Source organism: Mustela lutreola, chromosome 4, assembly GCF_030435805.1.
Source record: "Mustela lutreola isolate mMusLut2 chromosome 4, mMusLut2.pri, whole genome shotgun sequence".
Lineage (NCBI taxonomy): Eukaryota > Metazoa > Chordata > Mammalia > Carnivora > Mustelidae > Mustela > Mustela lutreola.
The window spans coordinates 74,369,229-74,396,027 of NC_081293.1; the positions used below are offsets into that span (position 1 = coordinate 74,369,229).

At 45.7% G+C, this 26,799-nt stretch overlaps 1 protein-coding gene across 3 annotated transcripts in view; it reads left to right on the plus strand.

The window, feature by feature from the left end:
* PAPSS2 (3'-phosphoadenosine 5'-phosphosulfate synthase 2) overlaps nt 1–26,799 on the plus strand; it is a 68,569-nt gene that overhangs the window by 25,367 nt on the left and 16,403 nt on the right. For all 3 annotated transcript variants that reach the window (XM_059170259.1, XM_059170261.1, XM_059170262.1), the window contains exons 2-7: nt 15,868–15,985; nt 19,086–19,321; nt 20,254–20,392; nt 20,965–21,083; nt 21,217–21,330; nt 22,756–22,867. In XM_059170259.1, the coding sequence (XP_059026242.1) occupies nt 15,868–15,985; nt 19,086–19,321; nt 20,254–20,392; nt 20,965–21,083; nt 21,217–21,330; nt 22,756–22,867 (838 nt within the window). The remainder of the gene's footprint in view (nt 1–15,867; nt 15,986–19,085; nt 19,322–20,253; nt 20,393–20,964; nt 21,084–21,216; nt 21,331–22,755; nt 22,868–26,799) is intronic.

The following is a 26,799-nucleotide window of genomic DNA, read 5'->3' on the forward strand; positions in this document are numbered from 1 at the left end:
AATATTAACTCGCATTTATGTTTTTGTGATATTCAAGTAGAGGCTACAGATTAACATTAAGAAGAAAGATGAGGGCCCCTGGGTGGCTCAGTGGGTGAGGCTTCTGCCTTTGGCTTGGGTCATGGGATCAAGCTGCGTTGGGCTCCCTGGTTGGCGGGAAGTCTCCCTCTGCTTGCTTGTGTTCCCTCTTTAGCGGTCTCTCTCTGGCAATTAAATAAATACAATCTTTAAAAAAAAAATCTCCTAGGCCTTCCGTAAAAATTTTTAAAAAAGACGAATTTCCCAGCCTTGGATCAGGAACAGAGAGTTGAAGATGGAGGGTCAGTTCTCAGCATCTCCAGAGAAGGAAACAGAAGGGCTCGAAGAGGGCCGCCAGTTCCCAAATTCCATCCTCAGTAGGGAGTGAGCTACTCTGCTCCTTCTTCTCTCCCTGACCATTTTAGAACATGGCAGGAATTTGTTGGCTCTTTGGGGAAGTGGTGGCCAGATATTACGCACCCCTTGGGCAAATCACACCCTTTGTTTCCTGCCCTGGAGAATAAGAAGTCATGTTGGCTGCCACCTTCCAAGGTGGACAGAAGTTTCTGTTTGTTCATTTGAATGACAAAGCTAGGTTAAAACAAAGAAACAAAGTTTCTTCTCAAGACATTTTATTCAGGTTACATGTACAGGCTGTCCTCTGCAGAACTTCATCCTTCTATCCTTTTCTTCCAGACACTTCTTTCCACTGTGGAATCTGTGAGCCTTGCCAGTCAGGAGAGAGGCAGTTCTCAAAAAAAAAAAAAAAAAAAAAAAAAAAAAAGGGGCTATTTTACTCATTGCTTAATAGAGGGGGAGGGTGCAGCTACTTGGGATGGTCTGAGCGCAGTCTGGGATCCTGAGGTTGATTTCTCTTCCCCCGGTGTCTCCAGACAGCCCTCCACACGCCCAGCTGCACAGCCTCCCCCCTCCACTGCCTCCCCTAGCCCACGACGGTGCTCACCATCAGTTTCAAGGTCATGTGTGAAGCCTGCATGTTCTTAATACGGCTCTTAGGGCTTGCTGGGAAAGATGATCTAAACTTTGAAAAATGGTGATGTCTGAAATTTTAGAACGGGTAAAACTCTCATGTCTTGAGACAATGCCTACCATTCTCCCACGCTGCCGTTGTTTCTAGTGGCCAGAACTTTGCAACCAAGACCTTGAAATCACCCTTGCCCTGTGACTGACACCAAGACTTTCCTTTGAAAAGACTTTTGAAGGAGAGATTTTAATAAATGGAATATTAAAAAAAAGAATGAGGTAAAGAGACAGACATCCTCAGGTTCAAATGTATGTGATAAATTCAAGGCTAGTCCTCATTTTCTAGAAGGAAAGCCCTAGTAGGATGCCAGGTAAAATACAAAACTTCCAGTTATGTTTGACCTTCACATAAACAATAATTTTTCCCCCTCGGTTTTGTTATTTATTTACTTTACTATTTATTTATTTTTATTGAAGTATAAAATGGATAACATTATTTATTTATAAATAAATACAGTAAACAGCATTAATTAGTTTTAGCTGTACAATGTAGTGATTCAACTATTCTAAGCAGGACTCAGTGCTCATCCTGATATGCGTGCTCCAATCCCCTTTATCTATGTCACCCCTCCCCCCTCACTTCCCCTCTGGTAACCGCTAGTTTGTTCTCCACATTTAAGAGCCTATTTTATGTTTGTCTCTTTTTTTCTTTGTTCATTTGTTTCTTAAATGTAACATATGAGTGAAATCATATGGTACTTTTCTTTATCTGACTGACTTATTTTGCTTAGCATAATACCCTGTGGGTCCATCCGTGACACCACAGATGGCAAGATTTCATTTTTTATGGCTGAGTAATATTCCTGTGTGCACGTGCACATGTGCACGCGCGTGTGTGTGTACGCCACATCTTCTTTATCCATTCATCTATCAATGGACACTAAAGTTGCTTCCAGACCTAGTAGTGGAATACCTGGATTATAGGATAGTTCTATTTTGAATTTTTTGAGGAACTGTCATGTTGTTTTCGACAGCAGCTGCACCAGTGTGCATTCCCATGAATGGTGCACAAGGGTTCTTTTCTTCATCAAATCCTCTTCATCACTTGTTATTACTTATTTTTTTTTTTTAAATTCTAGCTATTCTGACAGGTACAAGGTTGTATGTATCATGTATCACATGTGGTTTTGATTCCCAGTTCCCTGATGATGAGTGATGCTGAGCACCTTTCCATGTGTCTGTTGACCCCACTGTACGTCTCCTTTGGAAAAGCTTCTATTCAGGTCCTCTGTCCATTTTTTAATCAGACTTTTTGAGGGGGCTTTTGAATTATAAAAGTTACTTACCTATTTTGGATGTTAACCATTTGTCAAGTATACCGTTTGCAAATACCGTCTTCCATTCACTTGGTTGCCTTATTTTGTTGATGGTTTTCTTCACGGTGCAGAAGCTTTTTATTTTGGTGGAGTCCCAATAGTTGAATTTTGCTTTTATTTCCCTTGCCTCAGGAGACATGACTAGAAAAGCGTTTCTACAGCTGATGTCAAAGAAATCTCTGCTTATGTTCTCTTCTAGGAGTTTTATGGTTTTAGGTCTCACATTTCGGTCTTTAATCCATTTCGAGTTTATCTTTGTGCTGTAAGGAAGTGGTCCAGTTTCATTCTTTTGCATGTAGCTGTTCAGATTTCCCAACACCATTGGTGGAAGAGACTTTTTTTTTCCATTGCCTATTCTTGCCTTCTTTGTGATAGATTACTTGACCGTATATGTGTGGTTTTATTTCTGGACTCTCATTTCTGTTCCATTTATCTTTTTGTCTTTTCAGTTTGTTTTTGCCAGGACCACACTGTTTTGATTACCACAGATAAAATACAAGATTCTCCTGTTAATGTTTGAAGTTCACATAAACACAAATAATTTTTAGTATATCCCAAATACTACATGGGACATATGGTATTTTTATTTTTCGAATCTGGCAATTCTGACGAGGTTTTCAATATATTTTCAGCACAATTTCAAACCCTTAATGTTTTGTGAGTACTTTGTGAATCGTGGTTAGGCTTGGAGGTGGTCTCATAGGCTACAGAGCTGTCCTTGTTTGTGTCTCTTTTGCTGCTGTACCCATAGCTCCTGGCACGTTCTTTGGCATGTAGCTGGTGCTCTGTGAATATTTTTTGAAAAACATTGAATAATTGAAGTATGGGGTATGACGGGTTTGTGATTTGTGATGCTTGTGACCTGCATCAGATGAATACAAGTTCACATGTGTACAAAGACTGTGTGACTAACATAGTCTTTGTTCAGATTTTAATTGGTTAATTTACTGAGTAGACTAGCCACTTAGGTAAAGGAACTGGAATCTAGATACATGAAAAGGTATTTCTACTTCAAAAAGAAGTAATGGTTGAACAGGAAATCGCACGTTGTCTTATCTGAGTTTGATGTAATCTATTAAATTATCTGATTTAAAACTGCCCTCCTAGACATAATGTCACCCACATTCCTTCATATGCTTGTTTGTTCTAAAGTTCTAATCAAATGAGTTGTATATATCTTTAACATCCTTATTTTTACTGGGGCTGAGTTTGATCAAGGGGAAGATGGATGTATACTTAGTAGTCAGGTGTCACCTGAAGCTTTATAAACCGAAATTATCGTAGGCTTAATTTGTGTTATTCTTCTAAGGAATTTATATCTCATTATAACACTTTCATTTGCAATAGCACTAAATAAAAAGCTAATTAACATATATTTTTCCAGAACGAGGCATGTGGTGGGCACCTGTGGGGACACAGTCTGTTAAGCATCTGACTCTTGATTTCGGCTCAGGTTGTGATTTCACAGTCATGAGGGCGCTGTGCTGAGCTGTGCTGAGCTGCCTGAGATTTTCTCTCTCTCTCTGCTCCTCTCCCCGCTCCCACTCATTCATGCGCTTGCTCTCCCCCTCTCTGTCAAAAAAAAAAAAAAGAAAGGCATGTGGAATTTCTCATTGTCATTACAGTTTGTTTTATTATTTTTCAAAATATAATGGTAAAATAGATAAGTGGACTTAATATAATCATAAATTCATGAAATCTCACTATTTGTAGGGACTTGAAATGTACTCCTTTCCATAGAGGTTATATATTCTCTCTGTTCTTCAGAGGAAAATCCTTAAGAATTAAGAAATTTCTAAGAAACAAAAACACAGCCGCTCTTTTTCATTCAGACCTTGTGTAAGACTGACCAAAACAACCCTGTATTTCTTTTCTTACTGTTCTTTTCTTGATTGAAGTGATTCTCATGTTCAACCCCATCAGCTGTGTCCAAGCCATAGTATAACCAGAAAAATTAGAGTCCCAACTGAAAGAGCAGGTTGATGAATTTAACTACATTAAAAACATTCACTCTAGGGTAAGGAACATCATAAGGAAGGTCATAAGTAACACCAATGATGAAGTCAGGGAACAAAGAACCTACGGTAAGATTACTGCAGATATAAAGATCTCCTATAAAACAATTAGGAAAAGACTAAGAATGCAGTTAGAAAATAGGGGATGGGTATAAATGAAAGTTTAAAAATAAATAAATAAAGCAAATAGAGTCCTAAACATGATAAAAGGTGTGCAGCATCACTCAGAATAATAGAAATTCAAAGTATAATCCTATTGAAATACCCTTTTTTTATCCATCAGATTAGAAGAAATCTGAAAGTCTTGGTAACATACTCTGTGCCGGTTCCAGACCCTGGAACTCGTGTATTGATGGTGAATGTGTACCTTGGTAGAGTTTCCAGAAACAGATCTTTGGTGGAGGGCAGTTTAGCTCTGTGCATCAGTATTACAAATGACCGTGCTGATTGGCCTGGCGATCCCACTTCTAAGAATTCATCCCATTGACCTATTTTCACATGTGGAAAATGTAGTATATGGTAATTCATTGCTGCATTGTTTGCAGTAGTAAAAAAGTGGAAATGTCTATCAAAGGGGAACTAGGTGAATATATTATGGTACATCCATGATGTACCATAATATATGCTGGAGTTCTGTGAATAAGAAAACTCTGTAGGGACGCCTGGGTGGCTCAGTCAGTTAAGCAGCTGCCTTTGGCTCAGGTCATGATTCCAGGGTCCTGGAATTGAGTCCTGTATTGGGCTCCTTGCTGGGCAGGGAGCCTACTTCTCTCTCTCCCCCACTTTTGCTCTCTCTCGCTCAAATAAATAAAATCTTTTTAAAGAAGGGGGGAAAAAAATCTCTGGATTGATGTGGAAAGATTCACCAAGATAGGTCCGAAAAAGCAAGATGTGGAAATAGTGTGGAAAGGAGGATTCAACACATATCTCCACAGAGTTTAAGCGTCATTTCTATTTGCATAAAGAAACCGAGAGGATATACAAGGAACCAGTAGAAGGGGTTTCCTGTCTTCAGAGGTGGAAGGGGAGGAGGGGGGAAGCAGGACTCTTCTGGAAACCTTTCTGTGTAATAGTTCCTGAGTCACGTGGATGTTACTGAATGATTCAGTATTTAAAAAAAAAAAAAAATGTGTGTGGGTGGACCCAGAAAAATGAGACCGCTTGGACTTTAGGGGGAAACCCAGGGATCCAGACCAACGTGTGGGTAGAATATGGAAGTATGGGGTGAGCAGATGGAGAGGAAAAGGTATACGTGTCCTGGTGGAGGGCCAGCCTATGTCAGACCTGCCTGGTGAGTGTCAAACCGGCTGAGTAAAGGTGGTTTCTGAGAAGCTTCAGAATGAGCAGCTGGTGCTTGAGACTCCTTGGGGAAGGAGAGGAGAGCGGTCCATGTGCCCAGCAATGGATCTGGGGTACAAGCGCCCAGGTAATTCCCAGGAGACAGATCTAAGGAAATATAAGCAGGGGGGTCAGGAACAAATGTTATGAAATAAGCAAAACCTGAATTTTCGAGAACGCGGACTGTATCCTCCAGAAAAAAGTGGCTTCTTTTAGGGGGCATGGACTCACGCTTTTTGTTTTGTCAGCCAGCCCCAAACACAGCTTTGTAAGGAAGCCATGGGCAACTCGTTTGCCCTCTGTGGTCTCAGGACTAAATTGTGCCTTAAGGATCCTCAAGGATTGCTCAACTTGGAATAAGAAGACTTGGATTTGAGATTCTGTGTGACCCTGGATAACATATTGAATGTCTTGGAACCTTAGTTTTGCCATCTGTGACATGGACACAGTGCTCTGAAACTCTTAATTTCTGTGACACGGAGGGGACTGACCACTGCAGATGTTTGTATACATACTTTAGTTTGTAGACACAGCCGTGCATTTTGTGCATGGGCAAGAGGGCCCTGTGCTGTTTGCTGTGTGCTGAATCAGAAACGCAGAGAAAGAGGAGTTTTTACAGCTGGAAACCAAAGGAGAATGCTCCTGAATTTTGAGGGAAATCGTTAGATTTCTTTCTCAACTCCACGTTTTGTGGCAGGGGAAGACTGAGCAGAGGGAGACCCTAGGGCTGTCTCGATAATCTTAGCTGTTATCAGTCACTTAATTGTTGTCATTATAATTATTGTATTAGTAATAATAACTCTTAATTATCATTAAGAACAACTATTTTTCTTACCATAGCTAACATTTAGTGAGGGCTCACCTGTCGGTCAGGCCCTGCGCTGCTTTATGTACATTTCCTCATTCAGTCCTGATAGCCCCATAAGGCAGTGGCTCGCAAGTACGAGGGTTTGAGAGGTTAAGTCATCGGCTCAGAGTCACCCAGCTGGTGGAGCCACGAACCAGGGGCATGAACAGGGAGCCTGATGCAGGACTCTATCCCAGGACCCCGGGGATCATGACTTGAGCTGAAGGCAGATGCTTAACAACTGAGCCACCCAGGCGGCCCTTTAGTGCCCTTTCTTATCCTTAGGAATCCACCTCACTGTGCACAGAGTATAGGCAGTGTTACAGATGAATTTTTAATTTAATTGTGCTTACGCAGAGAGTAAAGCAAGCTTTTCATGTGCAAGGTTTTTTTTGGTATGAACTTTTCAGAATGGTGATTTCAGGCTATTTCAAGCTGAAGGACTCCTCTAGCTCATAGTAATACACATTTTTGTTGGCTGTCTTGGAAAAATAGTACAATAATCCATGAACTTATTCTCAGAAAGTATGTGGCCTGTTCACTTATTCAAGCAGTGGGTTGAATGGATGTCCGGTGTCCTATTTTACCAGATTTCAGTGATGCTAGGATTTCAGCACCAGCCGGAATGCACTGGATCCCATCAGCTTAGCTGAGTCTCCCCAGATAGGGGAAACTCACCAGAAACCATAATCACAGATTGTTTCACACAGGTCTTGGATGCAGATTTCAAAGGCTGGTTTACAAATGCACGTGCAAATGGGAACTCTGTTTATTTTAATGTGCAGACTGCTTTGCCTCTGCTTTGGAGTCACATCCTGAGAAGATGCAGGGCATGGTGGGTCTCCCTTTAGGAAGACTTGAGCATGTGACCTAAGTAAGGGTGCTCAGATGCGAAGTTAACAATCTGCCGTTTGCTCCAGGGCCCCGAAAGCTGTGTGCCCATGAGGGACGGGAGATTGCTTAAGGACATCGCATCTGTCAATCAGCCAACAGGTTATTTATCACACTTCCTTCAGTCACTCAACAAACATTTACTGATCCCTTAGTAAAGTCCAAGTATTCCACATTTGCTACCTCTTTTTTAATCTTTAATTTTATTTGAGAGCGAGGGAGCAGGGGGAGGAGCAGAGGGAGAGGGACAAGCCAGTGCGGCTTGATCCCAGGACCCCGGGATCACGACCTGAGCGGAAGGCAAAAGCTTCACCGACGGAGCCCCCCAGGCGCCCGGTTTGATAATGGCTTCTGACAAGTGACTTAAATTGCTCTTCTTGGGAACTTGTCAACTCACTTGTGTCCATTTTCCCAACTGGTATTTCTCACCGGCTACCTGACTGGGTCCCCACCTTCTAACTCAAGAGTTAGCCTGAGCAGTAAACCCATTTCACTGTGAAAGGGGTGTGCATGGACTGGAGTTAGCATGCTCAGGGGTTCACCCAACATCTGTCTTTCCACCGAATGCCGCAGAACCGTGTTTTCTAGCAGGTGAACCCCTCTTTAAAACATAGCGTCAGTTTTGTCTAGTGACACATCTTCTGTCAAAATTCCCCCGTCTCCCAGTCACCACAGGATTGGAGTGGAAGCGTCCATGTCCAGTGGGTCATCACGCTGTCTGCAGACGTCGCTAATGTTGTCAGGGCCCTTTCTTCGGGAGACTTCCACCAGGTGGCTTTCACTGACTCAGACTCTGCCTCACCAAACAGGATGTACGGACGAGGACACAGGGCTTCCCATTTGGGATATCAGCTTCCAGAAGCTCCACAATTCTCTCTCCACGGGTATTTTTTTTTCCCCTCTGAATGAAATAACTAAAAGCCAAAACAACTGCCGCTATGGTCAGGTTAACACGGGTTGTACTTTCCAGGTTGTCTGTTAGAGTTTACTGTGCTTCATTAGATATTTGAGAGAGACTGGTTGGCTTAAAGATTTTTTTTCTCAGGCTTGCTGGTTTTCCAGTTTGCTGGTCGGGGTTGGTCGCGGGCTGCAAGGTTTGCTCCCGTCTCTTTGCGTGTCTGTTACCCTGGGGCGTGGCATCACCGTTTTCTGGTCAAGATTTACTTTATGTTTTAAATATGTAATTATTTCTAAATTTAATATAGAAAAATCAGAATATAGACACAAGAAGAAAAATAATGACTTAGAATGACCTATGTCTCAAGATAATTACTGTTAGCATTTTGTCCTTTATTGTCCAGATTTTTTCCTTTGGAGACTTAGACCTATAAATACATGTATTTTAAAAACAGAATTAGCATTAATTTAGTCTGTAATCTGGACATCTATGGTTATATATTTTTAGGTCAATAAATATAAATGTGCCTATTTATCATATAAATGATAAGTCCTATAAATGAGACTTCTAGGGAAAAGCTTACTGAGACATTGAATGTTGCAAATAAAACTTGAAAATTTTATTTCTATGGAGGAATGTATTTTAGAGTAAAATAAAAAAAATTTTAAGATTTTATTTATTTGAAGGAGAGAGAGCACACATGAATGGGGTGGAGGAGGGGCAGAGGAAAAGGGAGAAGCAGGCTCCATGCTGAGCAGGGAGCCTGATGTGGAGCTCGATCCCAGGACCCTGAGATCATGACCTGACCCGAAGGCAGATGCTTAACTGACAGCCACCCAGGTACCTGGAAAAGAATTTTTAAAGGAAGGGTTTTTACCTTTAAGATTTTAAAACATGTCACAGAGCAACAGCCATCAGAACCATAGGTGACTACCCTAAGAGAAAACTTTCATAGAAGTTCTTAAGAATACATGAATTGCATGTATGGAGGAATTATGAATACGTAGGAATTCTAGAAATAGACTCAAAATATAAAAAAATTTTCAAAGTAATAGGGAAGTGAATTGTAATATAATTTGAGATCACAGGATATAATGATGGAAAGAAATAAAGTTGATCCTTATAAGCACACATCATATGCAAATGTCAGATGTAGCAAAAAATTAATATAGTTTAATCATCTCAAAATAGAAGTCTGAAGAACATATTTGGCCCAGCTATAATCAATGACCAAATGGAAGCCATCAAAGACAAAAGGAATATTACATATTCTTAAAATACCATTTACTGTGAGGGGCACCTGGGTGGCTTAGTTGTTAAGCATCTGCCTTTGGCTCAGGTCCTGATCCCAGGGTCCTGGGATCGAGCTCCGCATTGGGCTCCCTGCTCGGTGGGAAGCCTGCTTCTCCCTCTCTCACCCCACCTGCTTGTGTTCCCTCTTCTGCTGTGTCTCTGTCAAATAAATAAAATCTTTTAAAAAAATACCATTTAATATGAAATATAATATGTAATACATATAATATATGTGATATACAATAGAGTACATATCAAAAGGAAAGCACATGAACAAATAGTATATAATTAATAAAAATTTACTATACAGAATACATAAGAACAAAAATGTATTTAAAAATTTTTTTTATTAATTTTTTAAAAATTTCTTTTCAGTGTTCCAGAATTCATTGTTTATGCACCACACCCAGTGCTCCATGCAGTATGTGCCCTCCCTAATACCCACCACCAGGCTCACCCGACCCCCCATCCCCCGCCCTTCCAAAACCCTCAGTTGCTCAGAGTTCACAGTCTCATGGTTCATCTCCCCTTCCGATTTCCCCCAACTCCCTTCTCCTCTCCATCTTTTGTTTTTCCCCTCTCCATCTTTTTAGAAAGTGAATGAAGTCATTGTCCAGATTGTCATTAATTAGTGACAAAAAAGACAAACTTGCAATTGACATATATAACTTACTACATGGAAATACATGTTCTTCCTAGTAAAGTAATCAAGGGGGGAGAAAAACAATAAAATTGCAAACACAACAAATCTAAATAGTTGGACTGTTTAGAGACCAGTATAGGGTAGCCTGGTAACTTGGCTTTGTCTTTTTGGGAAATGAGTTGGCCTGCACAGTGAGATCTATGAAGCATTCACCACTTTTAATACTAAAGCATTTCATTCTGGGTTCTATGCCACAAGGAAATAATCTGAAAGGAAAGAAATACAAATCCACATTGGTAATTATAAAACATTTAAAGCTCCTCATATTAAGTAATGCAAATGACGTGAGAATGATTTTTTAATTATTTATATCCTTATGTGGTATGGAAAGCCTGAATGGGCATTATCTCCTCTAGTCTCTGCTCCCTGCTCCGGAAGTCACACAGCCAGGGCTGGAAGCCTGGAGCTCTGTGCGGTCAGAAGTAAGACCTGGACTGGGTCAGGAAGCCTGGCTCGGGGTCTTCCATCTTCCAGGTTTAGGACTTGGGCCAGCAGTTTCCAGATATGTAAGTGGGTCTCCGGCCCAGGCTGCGTAGCTCCCAGGCTTGGAGCTGTCGCTGAGATCACGCATGAGAAATGCAGCCCCTGTTAGCCCGTGAGAGCAGTAACTGGAAAAGGCATCTTGAAAAGACTCAGGGAGTTTTGGAGTTCGCTCTGTCCCCACAGACCCGGGACACCAACAGCCCCTCAGCGCTGAGGGCTGAGTTCAGAGGGACAGAGTGGAGTTCCAGTTGAGCAGTGAAATGCATGTGTTTGTGCTGCGTGGGTGGAGAAGGGTGTAGAAGAATCCGAATCCACTGGCTGGTCTTTTATTGACGATCTTATGCAAAAGTCAGAAAAGCCTTGGAGCTCAGGGAAACCCCTGATCTTGCCCATGGGCTTCCTGCTTCCTGGTTCCGCAGGCACCCTGACTTTCACAACAGCTCTCCCTGTGGCAAGTGGCTTGGACTCCGCTCTGGGATGCCGCACCCCTAGCTGTGATACCATCACAGGTCCTTTCCCTCTCTCCCAGTCACGCAAACTGAAGGCTGAGGCTTTCTGCCATCACCTGGCCAGGCCGCCCTGAGTTCCAGAAGCTCCCTGGGCACCCCCTTCTGCAGCGCCAATGGGACTAAGGGGTGGGCCTGGCAGGGGCGGCACTGAACCTGTGACAAGGTCCCTTCTCCCAGCCCCCCAGGAGCACAGGAGGCTGACCTGGGCTAAAGGCCAGCCTGTGCTGGTAACTAAGGGCTCCTGACCAAGACAGCTAGCATGGGAGTGGGGAGTCTAGGCTGCAGGGGGGAGGCTGCAAGCTGGCTAACTGGTGGGCGCACCTCGGAATGGTGTATTTACTGGCTGGACTTTGGGTCAAAGAAGAAGAATCGGAGCAGCAGCTCAAGGACATCGTGTGTGTGTGTGTGTGTGTAACTCTTTACCCCTGGCAAAGGACTGTCCTGCCCATTGCCTGATTTGCTCATGACCCCCATCTCCCCAGACCCGCCTGAGAGCAGAGCCAAATCCCTTGGACGCTTCTAAATCTGACCGATTTAGACAAATGACCATGATTTCTCCCGACTCCATGAAATGCCACCGGGGCCCATGAGGTTCGACATCTTACTGCATATTCTGTCGTTTCTGTGATATTTTATGTAGAAGACCATTTTATTGAGTCCTTTCAGCAACCATGTGGGGGAACAGGACGTGGGGGCCCAGTGCTGTTACTTACTTGCCCGGGGTCCCCAGAGCAAGCAAGGCCATGAAGCAAGTTTCAGGTCTAGCTTTGTTGACTCCAAAAACCCATAGTCATGCTACTCTTGGGCATGCTGGAGGGAGTTTTTCTCGGTCAGTGACCTGGAAAAAGGTAGGGATGTTGGCCAGATTTTGTTTAGAGACCCAGAATAGAAGTTATGCCAGCAACTCTCTGGTTTCTGCTAAGTGACAGTGTGAGGTATGGTGCTGGAGATGTGTGTTCTCTTTATACACACAGGGAAGCAAACTTTTTTTTCCCCTTCAACATGTGTTGAACTCTTTTTCTGACAGCTCCTCTCTTTCCAACGCTTAGAACATCATATGCTCTTTAGAAGGGAGTAAAGGTTTCAGCAAAGCAAAGCAAAGTTTTGGCTGCCCTGGCCCTTTGCAGTTCAAATGTCATTCAAAATATCTGCTTCTATTTTTGTTAGCCTTTTGGAGAAAATCAAGGGTAAATAAAAGATAAATAAGAAGCAAAATACTTCTGCTGAGCCCGAAAGCCCAGTACCTGGCCATCCGAAAAGATTTTGTTTGCTTAAACATTGTTGGGATGGTGGAAAGCCTGTACAAACACCCATGATGAAGATTCAGCTAATAAAAACCCCAAAAGTTCAGAGGTGCACTCTTAAAAACACTGTAGTGGGAGCTCCTTCCTGTGGATGCCGAACGGTTTTTGAAAATCAAGCCCTTGGTTGGAGACACGGTTTACAAGATCCTAACAAAGTTTCCACACATTAACAAAGTTTAGAATTTATTCTGGATCTCTGCCTGGAGGAAGGGGGAAAAAAAAATCAGCCAAAGAAAGGGGGGACAAAAAACACTCTTTGTGGACAAATGGAGCTTGGGTGGGCTTCAGTCTCCCAGGTGGGGAAGCCCACCCCTGACGTCACGTTTGGTGGGATTGGGACCCGAGCCCTTTTTCAGAAAAGGCAGCTGTGTTGAACAAGAGAATTCCACCATGTGAGTCTTGGTATAGATTCTTTCCTTGCCTTGCCTTTTTTTTTTTTTTTAATGCCTTCTTTTTTGGTGTGTGGTGATATTTACATGTAACGAAATGCCCATCTTATGTATACATTCTGTGAGTTCCAACCAAGGCAGACACCTGTGCACCTCAAACCCTTATGAAGACAGACAAACCCCACTGTCTGTTCAGGACACCTGCTTTTCCAGCAGCAGTGGTGGTGGTGGTGGTGGTGGTGGTGTGTGTGCGTGTGTGTGAGTGTGACTGTGATCTGTTTTCCCATGGATGGTTACTTGGCTCCTGGCAGTTTTTGTCCCGGTGAAGCTGTGGACACCTGTTTTCACTTGACTAAGTGCTGTGTGTGCAATTGCTGACTCGTCGGGGAGGTAAATGTTTAGCTTTGTAGGGAACTGCCAGGTTCCTCTCCGGGATGGTTGTCCCACTTTATACCTCTGCTGTCAATATGAGAGCAAGTCCTTGTTGCCATTAGATTTGGCAGCGGTGTCTCGCGTGGGTTTTAATTTGCTTTCTGTTGTGACTAACGACCCTGGCCCTTCATGTGCTTTCTGGCCATTTGTGTATCTTGGTGAAATGGAACTGTCCAGATTTTGGACTCATTTTATTGTTGAGTCGTGGGTGTTCCTTCTGTATCTTCATGTCATGTCCAGTACGTGTGGGACCCCTTCCACGGGGCGTGGGGTCCCAGTTACTTGGTCTTTTTGCCTGCACTCCCCCCAGAATGATGCTGGCGGTCCTTCATTTAGCCCTAGATTCCCAGGGCGTGGGATGGCCCCTGGCCGTAGCAGGGACTCATTTCTACAAGCATTTGCTGAGCAAAGCCATGGATGACCACATGCACTGACGTTTGGGCCCGATACCCAGACACAGTTTCCTTGAATAAAAAGTAGTGAGGAACAAGGACATAGAGGAAAAGGAAATGTTACTGGTGTTCTTGAGCTATCAGTTACACTTGGTCCAAAGGACTCTGGATCCCTTCAGGAGACCCGTTCAGCCAGAGGGAATGCTTCTAGAACATCTCCTGAGCTCATCTAATGTCACCTCATTTATGAAGCTTCTAGGGCTTCTCGGGTTCTGCGGAAGGATGGTCAGCGCGTTTGGCCCCAGAAGCTTCTGTGACTTCAGCCACCGATCCCACCTGTGCCTTCAGCACCTCCCTCGGCTCCTGGCAATGCTTCCGAGCTCCCTCGGACCCTGGCAATGCCCGTCTCCTCCGCCTGGCCTGCGCCTCTGCTGGGCTCCGGGCCTCCCTGGTGGGCTGAGTCCCGCTGCTGGGTGCTACCTTCCTGAGCCCCCAGCGACCAGCAAGGTGCCCCTTCCCCTTGCTCTTGAAGCCATTTTCCCAGCCGTGCCCCCGCTGGCTCCGGCCTCTCCTGTTGGGGTGTACACGCAGTCATTGTCTGCATCTGTTGGTGCAGAGAACCCAGCAGTTTGCAGAGTAGGTTCCCACCCATCGTCTCCTATAAGCCCCCGACAGTCCTAGCTGTGTTCCCCTTTTTAGTTTTTTTGTTTTGTTTTGTTTTGTCTCCCCCTCCACCCCGACCCCAAGTGAGGGGCCATAAAGAAGTGATTTAATTTGCTCCAGAAATACAAAATGGTCCACATGTGGCCCAGAGTTTTCTCTGCGTCTTGCTCAAAGAATATAGATGCTTTTTTCTTTCTTTCTTTCTTTTTTTTTTTCCCCCTAAGCCTGGTGGGTTTACATGTGCGGTGTTTAAAAGGCTCCCTAAGTTTTTGTAGTTCACAGACTGAGATTCCATCTGACATCAGAAATTCTGTTGCCACGCCAAAGACACATAGGAGTTGTTCCCAGCCTTTTTATTTAACCGCTGCGACGGGGTCTCTGCACCAACTGCCCCCCATCTTTGGATCACATGGTATTTGAGCAATGTCCGCCGGCAGCTGTATTGACCAGCTGTGCCACCATTTTGATTCATGAGACCCCCAGCATCCGGAGTTTAGGATCGGGGTCAGCCCTTACTGGCTGATTTAATCTCAGCCAAAATAAAGATATTCAAGACTCGTGTTAGTCTCCAAGATTAATAACTGGCCCATTTCTGTTCTGCGGGGCTTTCTGAAAGACTAAAAGTTCACACACTGACCCTGGGGAAAGTGGAAACTGAGGGTAGAGCTTGGGAAAAAGCAGCCTCATGCACCGTACCCTGCTCTGGGACTGTGCGTGAAAGACGGCGTCCCTGACTGAGCGCTGACTGAGCGCTTTGCTCTGTGATCAGAGCCTCTCCCTGGCTCCTCAGAGAGTGGGGCTCAACCAGCCCCTCCCCAGAACTTCCCCAGGGGCTGCACGAACTGGCTTGTGTCCCAGCCACATCTGTAGGATCTGCTGCATGAGCTTATGGAGACAAAGACATTCCCTTAACCGTCCCCCTGAAGGTACACAGTTTTCAATGTCACAGAACCAAGACTTTGACGGTGTCAGTGATTGTCACGTTCAGATCATATTTTCAGAGGGTCATGATGGGTATTCTAAAGGCAGGGTCTTTTTCTGATTTAGTAGAATTAATAAATGTCCCTCTGTGTGCCGGTCACAAAAGAGGAGTTCCAGTTAGAGAGGACTGTTACTGTCCTCTGTTATTTTATTGTTTCTGTATACATATGCATGTGTGCACTTATTATATGTATACATACTGTATATGTATTGTATTATTATAAGTATGATATATGTGACATATATGTAGACTCTCTGTAGTATTGTATGTGTACTTATTGTGTTTTTATTACACGTATACATGTTGTATTGTTCTATTGATGCCGTATTGGGCCTGCTCTTGTTTCGTAGGAGAGCCAGCAGAAGTCCACCAATGTCGTCTACCAGGCCCACCACGTGAGCAGGAACAAGAGAGGGCAGGTGGTCGGGACGAGGGGTGGATTCCGAGGATGTACAGTGTGGCTGACAGGTATGCCTTGTTGCTACCTTTCTCTTTTAATTGAAAATTGACATGTGACATAGAATTAGAAGGAACTCGAAGTGACCTATGGACATGTTTTTTTTAACACGGGGATGAGGCTGAGCGCAGTGGTCAGCCCTCCCTGTGCCATCAGTGGGAAGGAAGCCTGAGGTCGAGGCATGGGACTCCTCTCATTCTTGGTCCTGTCCTTCCGGCAGGACAGGGGCAAGCTCATGAGACCGTCCCCTTCCAGCCCGAGGCGAGCCCGTAATTCTCGTAATTCTCGGGCTTGTGTCTCCTCGCACGTACTGGCGCTCAGGGTGGGGCTTTACTCGCTTGACAGCAAGCATTTGGCTGTCTGTAAGGTTCTGGATGTCTAGAGTTATTCTTTCTTGTTTTCTGATGTTTTAACGTGGTAGAGGACTATTTCACTTAATTAAAAAAAAAAAATCAACCTGAAAACATAAGGATCTGCACAAGAAGGAAAACCAGCCTTTTCCACTTAGCTGAGGATTACGAAACAACTCACTCCCATGGAGGTGACCTGATGAATCTCTTCTTTTTGTGGCCTCAGAATGTGGCAGCTAAGACTTAGTGACAGGGCAGGAATTAGTCCCGGGCTGTTGCCTTAGGCTCTGAGCACAGGGTAGAGGAAGTTGATCCCTGGGAGTAGAAGTCCCGGTGTAGACACGGTGTTTACCCAGATGGTTACCTAGGTTCTGAGATCAGCTGTGTGCTACTGCCTGCTCCCGCATGCTGAGTTATTGGGGCACCCGGGGGGTGCAGTGGGTTAAGCGACTAACTGGATTTCGCCTCAGGTCACGATCTCACAGTCATGAGATCAGGCTTCACGCCCACGCGGAGTCTGCTTGTCCCTCTCCATCTCCCTCTGCCCCTGCTTGCTCTCTTTCTCGCTCTCTCAAATAAATAAATAGATTAAAAAACAAACAAACAAACAAACCCAAAAACCCAAATGCTGATTTCTTCCTTGTGAAGGGACGGCTGAGGAGTGTGGCAGTCTTCCCCCTTCACTTGCGGTTCCTGGCTCCGTCAGCCTCTTCCTCCTCCCAAGTTTTTCTGGGAGTTCATTCACCTGTGGTGCAACACCTTTCCCCGCGGGCGGGCTGGGGACACACAGTGGGCGAGGAGCTTGCTATATTCCAAAAGGCAGGGTTCCCGTGTCGGGAATCCTGTCGGGACGTACCCCTGACCCTGTCCAAGAGACATGCTGTGCGGCCGTAGATCAAACAGCTGCCTTCTAGATGCTTCCTTCTTATTACGTGTTTGCCTTCATGGCAAATTGTTCAATTTCTGTATTGGAGCCAACACAGAGTCCACTTTCTATAATGTGGAACAACGTTCAAAACAGAAAGGTGACTGGTACAAGAGGAAACACACCCTAAACGATGGACTTTGTCTGTCTTTCCTTACTCGTTAAAAAAAAAAAAATCTTTTCCCAATTTATTCTGTCTTATTATGTTACAGAGATAGGCTGTTGAGGCCGGTGAGAGAAACCAACCCCTTCTAAGACTTGGTTTTGAGCCCCAGCTCCACTTACATTAACTGGGTGACTTTGGACAAGCTGACTAGGCAGGCTAAGCCTCAGTTTTCTTATTTGAGAAGCGAGATAAGAATAGAACCTGCCCCGGGGGCTGACGAGGAGTAGGACTAAGTGAACGAAAGCCTGCATAGCCCAGGGCCTGGCCCCTAGGAAATCAAGCTCTCATGAGGTGTAACTCCTGTGACCTTCGAGCATTGAAATAAATCCACCAACAATCCGTTTAATCCAGTTTACTGTGGTTTAGCCCTTGGTTTTGAGACCTGAAGCAAAACTGAAAGTACTTTCTATCCTTTCCCTCATTTTCCAGCGTGAGAGAACACGAGTCTACCCCACGCTGGACTGGACGCAATTCTAAGAGGAATTTATGACCTAAGTCCCTATTCAAATGGAACGGAGTTACATGAATAGTACAGTACTGTCTTCAGAAATGATTTCCAAAGATGGCAGCCCATTCCTCTCAGAGCCATTGCTTCTCATGATTGTCTGTGAGGGCCAAGGGCGTGACTTAAAAACATAACTAACCCTGTGGAAACTGTTTGTTTGCATTTCATATATCACTTTTCTTTCTAAGTCATTTTTTTTTAAGTTTATTTGTCTTTTCGTAATCTCTGCATTCAACATGGGGCTCGAACTCACAACCCCCCAGATCAAGAGTCACGTGCTCCACCAACTGAGCCAGCCAGGAAGCCCCTCTTTCCAAGTCTTTATTTCCCTCTTCCTTTGTTCCTGCTTTTCTCTTACCTTTTTTTTTCTTTTCCCTCCTTCCTCTTGGCGTCTTCTCCTAAGCTTTTGACCTCCTCTTCTTTCCCCTAACCTTTCCTCTCCCACATCTGGGTACCCCCCGACAGTGGCTTGGCACAGTGCTCCATTTCTCAGGTCCAGAGATCTTCAGGACAAGGGGATTTTTGGAGTGTTCCCTCCTCCTCATGATTTCCCTCAGATAGAAATCATGCAGTGCACCTCCCGCCACTGCACTTCGAAACCATGGTAAAAGGTACATCGTGGTAACTCTATTCTCACGGAAAGACTCCAGACACTGAAGGGTGTAGTGCAGCTCTAAACACATCTAGAGCCTAGCTCGGGATGACTTTATGTTTTGAGAGTCATTTTAGAAAAATCTCAAGGCCAGAGGGGTCTGTTGTCAAGTGGTTGTTTCGCAGGCTCGGTAGGAGAGGTGGGTCCCCCAGTCTCCGGAGCTGGCTGTCCCCTCTACTCCTGCTGAGTGCCGGCAGGAGGGGATATGAGAACACAGTTTCCAGAGCTTCTGATTTTTTTTTTTTTTTTTTCCCCAAGCGAAGCCAGAATCTGGATTTGTATGCACAGTGTTCTCATCTTTAAAACCCGCTGCAGGCAAAATAGAACATACCAAGAACCACGTAAAACCCCCCAGGTTCCCCATACTTATGAACCCCACTTGTTTTGCAGTGCAAAACATGGTTATTTCTATGTTTGGAAGAAATGCAGGTACTTGACTTGTGGTCAACTGTGCTCTTCCTGGATGGTAGTGATTTTGATTTTGATTTGAGGTCATATGATTATAATGAACAGGTCTCTCTGGTGCTGGAAAAACCACCATCAGCTTTGCTCTGGAAGAGTACCTTGTCTCGCATGCCATCCCGTGCTACTCGCTCGATGGGGACAACGTGCGTCACGGCCTCAACAAGAACCTTGGATTCTCCCCCGGGGACAGAGAGGAGAATATCCGCCGGATCGCCGAGGTGGCCAAGCTGTTTGCCGACGCGGGTCTGGTCTGCATCACCAGCTTCATTTCTCCTTTCACGAAGGTAAAAGGATCAGGCGGGGGCACGGACGACGCTGGGGAAGGAGTCGCTGGGGGGCGGGCACCAGGGACCGCTGTGCTCCCCGCTTCCTCCCTCCCTTGCTCCTCGTTTCCTCTGCTTAATCTTGGTTCTGTCAAGAGAGCACCTTCGTTCCCAGATGCCGGGGCACCAGCGGACAAAGACCCGTCCACGCTCACCTTCTGGCCAGGGTTGGAAGGAAGGAAAAAGTTAAAGAAGAAAAAGTCAAAAGCTCTGTAATCTTGTGTCTCCAAAAAGTCCGAAAGCTTAGTTTGCTAAAGGAAATGGCAGTTCACTGCCAAAGCAGCAGGTCATGTGTGTTTAATGTGGAAATCGCCGAGGAAGAGGGACCCTGTTCTTGTTTTAAAACAGGAAATTTCTGGGAGCTACGAATAAGATGCCACGTTCTTTGGACACCCCCTATGAATGAAGTGCTCCTGGGTGGCCAGCCTGTCTTTCAGCAGGGATTCTTTTCTGTGGTTTTTCTCTGAAAGACCTTGAAAGAGCTGTGTTCACCGGAGGGACATTTCTGGACTTTTCTCTCTCTCTCTCTCTCTTTTAAAAGGTTTATATTTACTTATTTGACAGAGAGAGACAGCAAGAGAGGGAACGCAGCAGGGGGAGTGAGAGAGGAGGAAGCAGGCTTCCCTCTGAGCAGAGAGCCCAATGTGTGGCTCAGTCCCAGGACCCTGGGATCATGACCTGAGCCGAAGGCAGACGCTTAACCGACTGAGCCCCCCAGGCACCCCTGGGCTTTCTCTAAAGGACTGGTTTCCTGCTGCCGCAGCAGAGCACACATGCTCGTGTAAAACCTGAACCTGTCAAGCACCAGAGCAGACCTCGTTTCATGATGAAGAATTCCACTGTGAAACCTCTCGCTCACCTTCTCGAATGTGTTCCCCCCACCCCCGCCCCAGGACCGTGAGAATGCCCGCAAAATCCACGAATCGGCAGGACTGCCGTTCTTTGAAATCTTCGTGGATGCGCCTCTGAACATCTGTGAAAGCAGAGACGTGAAAGGCCTCTACAAACGTGCCCGAGCCGGGGAGATCAAAGGTGGGAGCACCAGCCTGTGGCTCTTTTGCCGCTTCCCGGGCCTTCACACTCTGTCCCTGGAGGCTGGTCCAAAGTCTCAAAAACAGTTGTCCACAATTGCATCTAGGACACACAACTTTTGATCAAACCACAGGCTACTCAGTACATCCATGGGCTCATCAACATGTGGGCTGGGTGTTTCCAGAACTGTCCCCTCAGCCATAAGCAATCAAGTTCAGGTCCAGTGGGTGTGTGCCCATGAGTGTGTGTCTAAGGGGGCGTGTTCCAGAGTTGTTTCTTCTTCTCGTCTTCCTTTTGGGTTCCAGTCAGCTGCAGAGAGCTTGGACCTAGCCAAATCTTGTTGGTACTTTGGGGGCTTTTGATACTGAAAATACAGCTGTGCATTTGTATGGTATGACATGATATGATATGATATTTTTATCTATGGTTAGAGGTCAAGGACAGCTGGTAACTTTTCCCAGCCTGCTCTAAATTCTCAGTGTAACGCATTATTCCATCATGGCTCATGTCTTCCTGTTTAGAAAGCCTATTCCCGTCAGTGCTGGTGTGATTTCCGCCCTTCTGCCTTGCAGGGTTCACGGGTATTGATTCTGATTATGAGAAACCCGAAACCCCTGAGCGTGTGCTGAAAACCAACTTGTCCTCTGTGAGTGACTGTGTCCAGCAGGTGGTGGAGCTCCTCCAAGAGCAGGTGGGTGGACCCGGCGGTGCTTTTGTTTGTTTGTTTATTTCAATTGCATAAAGTCACAGAAGGTCATTTATTCACCGGAGCATTCTTTTTGCAGTTTTTATTTCAAATTTTTACCCATTCTGCTTCCTTTCAGAACATTGTACCGCACACGATCATGAAAGGCGTCCACGAGCTCTTTGTGCCCGAGAACAAACTTGACCAGGTCCGGGCTGAGGCCGAAGCTCTCCCTTCATTAGAAATTACCAAGGTGAGACCTGCGGGCTGGCCCCAGGAGAATCAGCCTCACGGCCATCATTATAATGTGTTTACAACTAGTCTAGGTAATAAGGAAGGTATGGATCAGGGAAATGCAGTGTCCATAAGGAAGAACACTTCATCATTGCCTTTTATTTTTCTAACCTCTTGCCAAGCAAATCTCTCTCCGAGAGCTGCTGCAAGGTAGTGGGGCAGTGCCCAGAACGGAAGCAGACAGGCAGGTAACTTCTGTTTTGCAGAGGACACTGTGAACATTCAGTTATGCCAAAGTGCAGGCATTGGGCGGTATTGTTGACAGCGGCTGAGGAAAGTTTGTTCAGAATGCAAATAAAGAAAAAAAAATGCAAGTGTTTTTTTTGGACAATCAAGAAGGAATGTGGAGAAAAGATCCACCCTGATCTAAAGTGATAGGACTGTTTTCCTACTCTGCAAATCCCATTTTTTCCTAACACGGCAGAGTCCAGCCTAAGGAGCAGGTGTAGACCCTTTGGTCATGTTGAATTTACTGCCTGGAACGTGTTCGCTGCAGCCCGGTCAAGGGCACGGCAGATGCCTTTGGCTCTTTATAGGTCAGTGTTATTGGTCCATTCCAGCTGTTCAGATCTTCATTGGTACCTTTTTCTTATCCCTTAAAACCTTGGGCATTTTTCTAAGAGGCAGAGTAAGGTGGGAACCTGTTGCAGGTTCAGTCATACCTGAACAAGTCATGACCAATTTATATGCAGAACCCCCTGACCTCACGAAAGAAATTCTGAATACTCCAGTGCTCTGGGCACACAAGAAGTACGTGATTATAATTATGGCGTGGAACGGTAATTCCCATAATGAAATGGGCTGCGAGGTACAAAAGAACTTCAAATAATCTAATCATTGTTTTGGTCCTGGGGATGGTAGGAAAGGTCAGCAGAGCAGTGAACCATGCTTCGGGGTTTAAAAGATGAACAGGAATTTCAGGTGGGAAAGAGGATAGGCCTGGGGGGAGGTAGAAATCTCCCCATCAGCCCAAAGGGCCAGAGCTTGAAGTGTTTCCAGTATCCTGCTAAGAATGTTGGACTTTTCAAGTCAGGGGTTTGCCAATTTCATTCAACTACCTACTACATTTGGTGAAAATATGTAGCCCGACCAGAATATTTGTCGAGGAAAAAAAAAAAAAAAGCAGGAACAGGGAATGTTAACACAGTTGCCCATCATGAGGCTCTCTGCACCTCAATCTTAGATCACTGCTCTCCAGTAGGAAAGTTCTAGGCTCGAGCTTATCTGGGCCCTGGATCATGCTTCAGCATCAAACCGGAACACTTAACACATGAAAGATTCTGCCTTCATTCTTCTGCCCAGCAGAATAAGAAAGGCCTGCCCTGGGGCCCGCTGGCTGGGAAACAGAGCTATGGAAATGTTCACCTGCTTTTGTGTTTTGCAGCTGGATCTTCAGTGGGTCCAAGTTTTGAGCGAAGGCTGGGCCACTCCCCTCAAAGGTTTCATGCGAGAGAAGGAATACTTGCAGGCCATACACTTCGACACCCTGCTGGACGGTACGTGCTTTTCTTACTTGCTTTTTACTCTTCATTGTTTAAAAAAAAAAAATCGTGCTCAGAAATTTTCACAGGAACAAGAAGCATTCATTCTTGGTATTAATTCTCACATCATCCCTCTTACTCGAGATATTTAAAGGCTTTGTTATATGTCTAATTCTATTATGTATAAATTCGATTTTTTAGGATTTTTTTTTTGAGGGTAAGGGCTATCCTAAAAGGATTATTGACTATTGGAAAGTAAAGAACTGAAAAATGAGGGCTTTTCCTTGCATGCGAAGCCAAGAGAAGGTTAAGTCTGTTTGGCTTTGCTTGCCTCCATACTCAGAGTAGAGGGCGATCGGGGGCCGTTGCCTGCTGCTGGGAGCATCCTGGGGTGGGCGGGGATGAGCTTAGCGCATGGGGTGACCTGCAGGGGCGTCTCACCACCCGGCTGCCGGGCCAAGCGGCATCGTGCAGTGACTTTTCCCACTGGACACTCAAATGTCGCTCTTCGTGCCCTTCCGTGTGCTGTAGGAGGCTGGTGGCATCCTCCAGACCCCCCTGGGGCCGCACTAAGCCCGCCTTCTGGGCACAGGCCGAGGGACTTGAGAGCACTGATCTGGTCCAGATTGGAAGCGTGTGTTATTCGGAAAACTTCTGGCCCCTTCTGTGATCATTTCCTTCCCAGAAGGGCCTGAGCTCGTCAAATGGAGCTTGTCTGTTTCAAGCCCCTGAGGAATGGCTGCTAGTGGGGGGAGGGGGCAGGGAGCTGGGGGACACCAAGTCTGTGACTCGGAGCAGGGCTCCAGACATTTTAGGGAGCAAAATCACATCAGATAGTCTTTCCTGGGAAAAGATGTCGGTGGGCTGGGCTTGTGACTCTGACTGGGGGGATAAAATCACATTCCAAAATTCAGTTGTTTCCCTTATAGCTTGCCTTAGCAATAATCATCATATCTGTACAGCACTTGTCCATCTGCAGAACATTTTCTCAGGCATGATTGCCTTTAATCAGGCAACTCTGATCACGCCCTTTGCAGATGAGGAAGGTGATCCTGGCCTTAGTGCCCTGCCTGAGTTCATACCACTGGTCCAAGACCAGAGACCAGAATCCAGGGACTTCTGGCCCAATGCTTTCCCTGCCAGGCTGCTCTCCCGGTGTCCGTTCTGAGACAAGTGAGGAGGCTAGGCTCTCTGTCTGAGGAAGGCTGACACTTCCTTTGGTGTCTTAATTCTGATACGTGCTGGGCACAGGCCGCATTGAGTAAACTTCACCGACACCGCGGCCAACCACAGGCAGGAGATGGGCCCTGAGCCTCCCAGCCAGAGCTGTGGCTAAAAGACGAGCACTTGTTCCATAGAGAAAAATACCTGGGCTCTGGGGGTGGATGGAAGCCAGGGTCCTTTGCCCGGGAGCTAGGACATCACGGAGGGGAGACAAAAACCATCCTAGCGTAGGCAGAAATCCTTTGTGATTTAAGAAGGGGAGAACGGGCGTTTTCCTGGGTTAAGAGTTCTTAGCTTTTGATAGATTCTTAAAGGAGTCTGTGATCCAAAAAGATGCCGGACAGCAAACTGTAATAAGCTATCCATATCTTTTAGGCAAATCTCGCTCCCTCCCTCTCACATCCTTTTAATTTCATTTTATGGTGCTCTGCAGTTTATAAAACACAGCGATTTTCTTTTCTTATTTGGTCCTCGCTATCATGGGCTGGACAAAGCCCTTGTTACAGGTCTCCCTGCCCAGGTCCCCCACGTGTCTGCCCCCGGAGCCCCAGCAGCACGGAGCTGAGGGAGGTCACGTCCCCATGAGTACTGGACTCCCACTAGCTCCTGATTCCTACCGCCCATCCAGAAATCCCAGTTCTTCTGAAAACCCATGCCCAGGGGCTTGCGGGAGTTCTCAAGGTGGGATGCTTCCTGTGCCCCTGACTCCGGCCCACACCCGTGTGCCTCTTGTCTTGTGGATGCACGTGGCTCTCTGCATCCACAGAGATGCAGCTCCTGCCTGTTCACGAATGTCCTGGGACCCATGGGGCTGTGGCAGCTCACAGACTCCCCCTCAAGTGGGAAAGCTCCTGTCCCCTTGCTCTGGGCTAACTTCAGCTGAGGACCCTCTAGCAGTCGCTTGAACCCCACAGCATCAGAGAACTGGAAGAAACAACCTTGTGAACTGGCCTTTCTTCTGTGGGTGCCTGGGGGGGCTCTGGAACCCTTCCAGCTGTAGGGTCTGTGTCTGGCACCCCCTACAAGATTCCTTTTCTCCCTTTGACTTTCTGCTGGTGTCACTGTCTACAGCAGAGTCCACCCCAGTCCAGCGGACACAGTTCTGCAGCCCTCATTGTAGTGAGGATCCAGAAGTCCCCCCACCACCACCACTGCCACCTTCCAGAAGCTTCCTCGACTCCTATGTAAATCCAGTAATAGAAACCAAGGATATAAGGTGCTAAGTCGAGGCAGAATATCCTAGTGGGGAACAGTGTAGTTGTGGATCCGAGCGGGGCTCGTGGGCTAGTGGTTTGCTGTGAACCTGAGGCGCATTACTTAACCCTGCAGGCCTCAGTTCCCTCATGCCTTCCATGGGCTGCTAACACCAGTCCCTATCCCATGGGGATGAGGAAGAGTCAGGAACAACTGGTCCAGGAGTAAATGTTCCCTATGTTGACAGACCCCTCCCCCTCCCCTGCCCTGACGCATACAATGAAAAGACATTGACTGAGGGGACTCTCTGGCTCACGCATAGTTATGTCAGTCTGGAAGTAGCACAGATAAGATGTTCATTCATCAGCCAACAAATGTTTACCTAGTGTCCTCATATGCCAAGGTTTGTTCTAGTGGCTGGAGACAGAGTGGTAATGAAGACAGATGTGAGCTTGGAGGGACAGATAGTACACCCATCTTCTGAACCCTAGTACAGTGGGTTCTTCTCCCCATATCAGTGGTTGTCAGGCCTTTTGTTATATTTTATGATTTTATTTATTGAGAGAGAATGTGCGCAGGGAGAGGGGCAGAGGGAGAGAGAGAGAGAGTCTCAAGCAGACTCCCTGCTGATCGTGGAGCCCAACTTGGGGCTCAGTCCCGCGACCCTGAGATCATGACCTGAGCAGAAATCAAGAGTTGGAGACTCAACTGAAGGAGCCACCCAGCCGCTCCCTTAGCTCCCCCCCCCCCCCCCCGCCCCAAATCATGTGTCATATCTGTGAACTCTGAAGCAATACAAAGAGCAGATTAAAATAGAGCTGCTCCTGTGGAAGGGCTGGGCTCGGCGTCCCTCCTGCCTGGACAGCAGCCATGAGCATGCCTGCAGGAAGCTTCCTGAAACCCTGTTCCTACCACAACATGAGTCTCCGGGGAGAGAGCTCCCCTTGATGGCTTTTGGGCTGTATAGACATAGTTAAATTCTAGAAGGTGATATATGTGTATCTCAGAAGGCCAAACAAGATCTCATTCATATGGATATCATTTAATTTTAATCAGCTCATGAAAGTCATGAGTCACCACCGACTGAAAAATCTGAAATTTCTAGAACCACAGACGTGTAGCCACAGTCATCTGCTATCAAACAATTGCATGTTCCTTGGTCGCCTGCCATCTGCAGGCAATATATATATATTTTTAATTTGGACCACATCTCTCAGGAATACTCTGTTGGTTTTAATTTCCTTAAAAGTTCACATTTCCCCTTAAATTAAAAAGCAAAACAAAAGAAACAAAAAAACTCAGTCTACTCAGTCTAAGGAAAAAAAAGAAAAATTTAAATGTTTCTGAGGATTACACAAGATGAATTATTCCCTCTATTGTTCAAGGATCTACTTTCATTGGTTCATTATATCACCTTATTTTCCACTGGATGTAGAGTTTTTTTTTGTTTGTTTGTTTGTTTTAAATTTTATTTATTTATTCAATAGACAGAGATCACAAATAGTCAGAGAGGCAGGCTGAAATAGAGA